General features: G+C 65.4%; 1 protein-coding gene across 1 annotated transcript in view; it reads right to left on the reverse strand.

Annotated features, from left to right (window-relative positions):
• CHRD (chordin) overlaps nt 1–4,404 on the reverse strand; it is a gene marked incomplete at its 5' end in the record, with an annotated part of 5,777 nt that overhangs the window by 345 nt on the left and 1,028 nt on the right. Inside the window, 17 exon segments of the mRNA XM_010187512.1 lie at nt 72–226; nt 336–438; nt 565–668; nt 749–805; nt 893–986; nt 1,075–1,275; nt 1,515–1,628; nt 1,713–1,954; nt 2,040–2,176; nt 2,269–2,399; nt 2,476–2,582; nt 2,678–2,756; nt 2,759–2,836; nt 2,918–3,000; nt 3,420–3,560; nt 3,640–3,781; nt 3,879–3,975. Of these exon segments, the coding sequence (XP_010185814.1) occupies nt 72–226; nt 336–438; nt 565–668; nt 749–805; nt 893–986; nt 1,075–1,275; nt 1,515–1,628; nt 1,713–1,954; nt 2,040–2,176; nt 2,269–2,399; nt 2,476–2,582; nt 2,678–2,756; nt 2,759–2,836; nt 2,918–3,000; nt 3,420–3,560; nt 3,640–3,781; nt 3,879–3,975 (2,065 nt within the window).

Below are 4,404 nucleotides of genomic sequence, written 5' to 3' on the forward strand. Positions count from 1 at the left end.
CTCATGGTGCTCTTCTGGCACAGGGGCACCTTCTCCTTCCCTTGGTGCTGCCTGAGGCCTGGCACACTCACCACACACCAGCACAGGATACACTTCATCTCTCCGAAGGGGGGCACAGAGGGGTGCCAGCTCTCGTTGTTGAGGTACCAGCGGCGCCCGAAACGGCACGCCCGTGGCCCATCTGCCTGCATGCTGTCAGCCAGCTCGGGGATGGTCTTTTCAGGGGCTGCAGAAAAAGGGGGTGGGAGGGTGCCTGCCCAAAGTAGGGGAACACCACGGCACCGCTGGTGGTGGCCGTGCTGGGAAAGTGGGGGGCAGGAGGGGGGTGTGGGTACCTGGGCACTGCTTGCAGCAGTCAGAGGGGTTGGCGCGCACAGGGTTGGCGCAGGTGAGGCGTGGGCACTGCACCTTCTCGCAGTGCACCTCGCCTGTGGTGCCCTGCGGGGAGCACAGACGGCTCATGGGGGGCACAAGGGATCCACCCCCTTCCTTGCTTTGAGCACCCATGGGTGCCAGGGCAGCTCTGTCACCACACCACGTTTGGGGTCTGGGACCCGCACTCACCTTGCAGGTGCAAATGGCACATTTGATGAGGCCGAAGGGGGGCACGACCGGGTGCCAGCGGGTGCCAGAGCCTCGCCACGTCTTGTCTCCATCAAAGTAGCAGCCTGGGGGAGGAAGAGGAGGAAGAGGTGGGTGCAGCCCCCGTGGGGATGTTGGGCAGGGGCAGTCCCCACTGGGGACTCACCTTCACTACTGTCCCGTGCCCTCTCCAGCTTCAGCTCTTCCTGCCCTGGCTTCTTCTCTGTGAGGAAGAGGAAGGTCATGGGGGGTGCACACAGATCCAGCAGCATAGGCTTAGACAGGGACCCAACCCCTGCCCCCCAGGTACCTTCGCAGATGGGGCAGCACAGCTCCTCGGGGTGCACCTGGTGGGTGCAGTTGAGGGGCTGGCACAGGATGGGGTCGCAGATCACTGTGCGCTTCTGGGGGTGGCAAATACAGGGCTTGTTACAGCAGGGGGAACTGCTGATGGGTGCTGCCCCCCCCAGTGTGCTCCCTCAGGGTCTGTACCTGGCAGCTGCAGATGGAGCACTTCTTGTCATAGTCCGGGGCCCAGCGGGTGCCATGCGCCCGGTGCTGCCCCTCAAAGAAGCAGGAGTTGGGGTCCTTTTTCAGCTGCTCCAGGTCCCTGCTCTTGGAGTCCTCAGGGAGCTCAGTCTCCCCCGGGGCCAGGCGGTTCCCTCCTGCATAGCACCGGTTGGGGATGTGCACCTGGATGGGGGGACACAGGCAGGGGGGTTAGCACCATTGGGGTACCCCACTTCCCGTGCCGGTGCCCTCCATGGTCAGGGCTGGTGGAGGAAGCACCCACGACTGCAGCACCCATCACGCTGGAATCCTGGGACCATGCCCGTCCATCCTGTGTCCTTCCCACCCTGCTCCAGGCAGTGCCACCCAGCCGAGGACTCCGGGCAGTGGTGGGGATGGATGGGGGTGCCCTGAGGACGTACCCGTCCCCGCATCTCCCCGTGCGGGTGGGCTTTGGTGCTGACTTGCAGGAAAGCTGTGCCCTGGGCCAGGTGCTGCAGCAGCTCCGCGTCCAGGTCCTTCACCACCCCCTGAGCCTGGGGGGCGAGAGGGGCACCAGTGGGGGCATGAGGGCTGGCCTGGCCTCCACCACGGAGTTCCCCAACCAGGTGCCACCTCACCTCAGTGCTGTAGAAACCCTTGAGCAGGCGCTTGTGCTGGTGGGGCCGGGTGCCCATCTCACCCAGTTCGGCCACTCCATGGAGGTGGGCGCTGACGGTGCCGTCAGAGGGGCGGCCCAGCCCTGCCACCGAAATCTCGTAGTGCAGGTGGCAGTGCTCATCCAGAGACAGCCAGGCATGCCCCCCGGCCCCGCTGCTCACCGGGGGGGACACCAGCTGCCCCGCCAGCGCCACTGGCATCTCTGCGCACAGACAAGCGCTGTGCGAGGTGGCGGGCGGGGGGGATTCTTCCCTGCCCCCACCGCCACCCCTGGCACCCCCCGGTACCTGTGTAGCGGGCGAGCAGCCCGCTGTAGGGCAGGGAGATGACCTGGCCCCGCAGCTCGCCCTCTGCCCAGTCCTTGGTGGCCACGTTGAGGAACAGCTCATTCTGCAGCAGCATGTGGGCATCGCGGGCGCTGGGGCTCTGCCAGGCACCCCAGGCCTGCACCGGTGGGAGACGATGTGGGTTGGGACGGGGACCCGTCCAAGATCCCCATGCCACCCTCCCCAGTGCTACCCAGCGCTCACCAGTCCATCCTTGTAGCTGGGTGTCATGTCGAACAGGACATTCCTCTTGCTCTTCCGCCGGGGCTTGGTCTCCAGCGTGATGCCCACCACCTCGCTGGCCGTTCCCACCACCTGTACCTGTGGGCAGGGTGCTGAAGTGCAGCACCAGGGGGTAGAGGCCCTCCCTAAAACTGCTGGGTGCCCCTCCACTCACCTGGTACTCTAAGGTGCCATTCTCATGCAGTGCCAGCTTGGCTGAGCCCACAGCCCCCGTTTTGGTTGGTGACAAGGCGTCCGCTCCACACAGCACGCTTTGGATGGCTTCAGCCCAGGGAGAGAGACACAGAGGGGTGAGTTTGGCATGGGGTAGGCACGGCCACCCCCTCTGCACTCCAGGGTGCCTGCCCCGTGCTCACTGTCACAGCTGCGGCGGGGGGGGATGGGGCCCGCCAGCCGGCGCGGGGGGTCCCCCCCCGTTTCCGCTACGCTGTGGGGCAGGGCGGGGGCCGCCCCCCCCCCAGCCACTGCAGCTCACGGGGCGACAGCTCACTCAGCACCTCCGCAAAGTCGGGGTCCTGCCAGGGGGGGGCACAGTGCTACAGCTCAGCCCCGGGGCACTGTGGCTGCCGGGACACATGGGGGGACGGAGTCTGTACCTCCAGGGTGATGTTGGCGTGGATCTCCCGCAGTGTCTGGCCCTGGTGCAGGATGCGGACCCACAGGGGGACCCAGGGGGACTCTGGGCATGGCAGAGGGAGTTGGACCCACTGGAGTGGGGATCTGCAACCACCTCTGCCCCCTAAACACAACCTTCTGTGCCCACCGCCCCCAAACTCTTGCATCTGATCCCCCACTTTCTTGCCAGCTCCCAGCTTAAATCGTGACCCCCACCATTCCCCCGCCACACTCCACATCCTTGCACACCCCACACCCCAGCCCCATTCTGTACATCAATCCATGTGACCTGAGCATCCCTCAGGCCCACACCCCCCATAGGTACACACCAGACACCCTTCACCACGCACACCCCAAATCACTCCTCAACCCCCATGCACCACCCATGCACCCACCCTGACCCCATAGATGCTGACCCACACATATGCCATGCACCGCCCTCCTCAGTTCTACACAGTCCCCCAGGGCAGTGCCCGTGCCCACCCTCACCCCCGGGCTCCAGCAGCCCCCGGGCCATGAGGATGAAGTGCAGGTTGTTCTCGGTGTCGCTCAGCGTCAGCATGGCCATGCCCCCAGCACCCAGGTGCGTGGGGTCCGAGGAGGTCAGGATGGCCCCAAACGTCTCTGAGTGGGGAAAAGGGGGCATGAGGGACATCCTGGTGGATACCCACTGTGTGGGTGGATACACAGGAGCCAGTCTTACCTGCAAAGAGTGCCCGGTGCTTGAGGATGTGCCCGTGGACCTCTCCGGAGGGCTGTGCCCGGGTGATGAGGGACACGCGGAGCTGCTCCCCACGCAGCAGCTGGACGTTGGCCTTGGACACCGTCCTCCACATCCCGCAGAGCTGCGGGTGAGGGGCAGAGCTGGGCAGGGCCCAGGGGGCACTGGGCAGGGGGAGGAAGGGGTGCTGTGCCCCCCCATGCCCTCCTGGCCCCTCTCACCATGCCATCCTCGTTGGCTGCGCTCTTCTGCACAGGGTGTTCAAACAGGATGTTGCCCTCAGGGTCACTGAAACGCACCCGGCTCGGCCGCCCCAGCCTGTGGGCACCAGGGCTGGGGGCCACCGGGGGGTTAAGCGTTGCCCCCCTGCCTAGCATCCACTTCCCTGGCACCGCCCTTTAGGCTGGCCTAAAGCTGACGTCCCCCCAGGTGCCAGCTCGGCACAGGGCTCCCTGGAGTCCCCTGCCCCAGAGCTGGCACTGAGCAGGAGTGGGGTCCCTTCAGGACCCGCTGAGAGCTGAGCGCTCTAGCCCGGCTGTAAATTAGGAGCATTTTCGGCTCTGTTTGGCTCCCCCGGTTGGAGCTGGAAATTAGTCACCACTTTACTATGCAAAGGGGCCTGGAAGCAAGGAAGAGCAGAAGAAACTGGAGAGGGAAGAAGGGAGGGAGGGAGAGGAGAGGAGAGGAGAGGAGAGGAGAGGAGAGGAGAGGCAGAGGGCAGGCATTCGGGGGGGGTACAGCGGAGAT

The sequence above is a fragment of the Mesitornis unicolor genome, unplaced genomic scaffold, assembly GCF_000695765.1.
Source record: "Mesitornis unicolor isolate BGI_N332 unplaced genomic scaffold, ASM69576v1 scaffold36416, whole genome shotgun sequence".
Classification (NCBI taxonomy): domain Eukaryota; kingdom Metazoa; phylum Chordata; class Aves; order Mesitornithiformes; family Mesitornithidae; genus Mesitornis; species Mesitornis unicolor.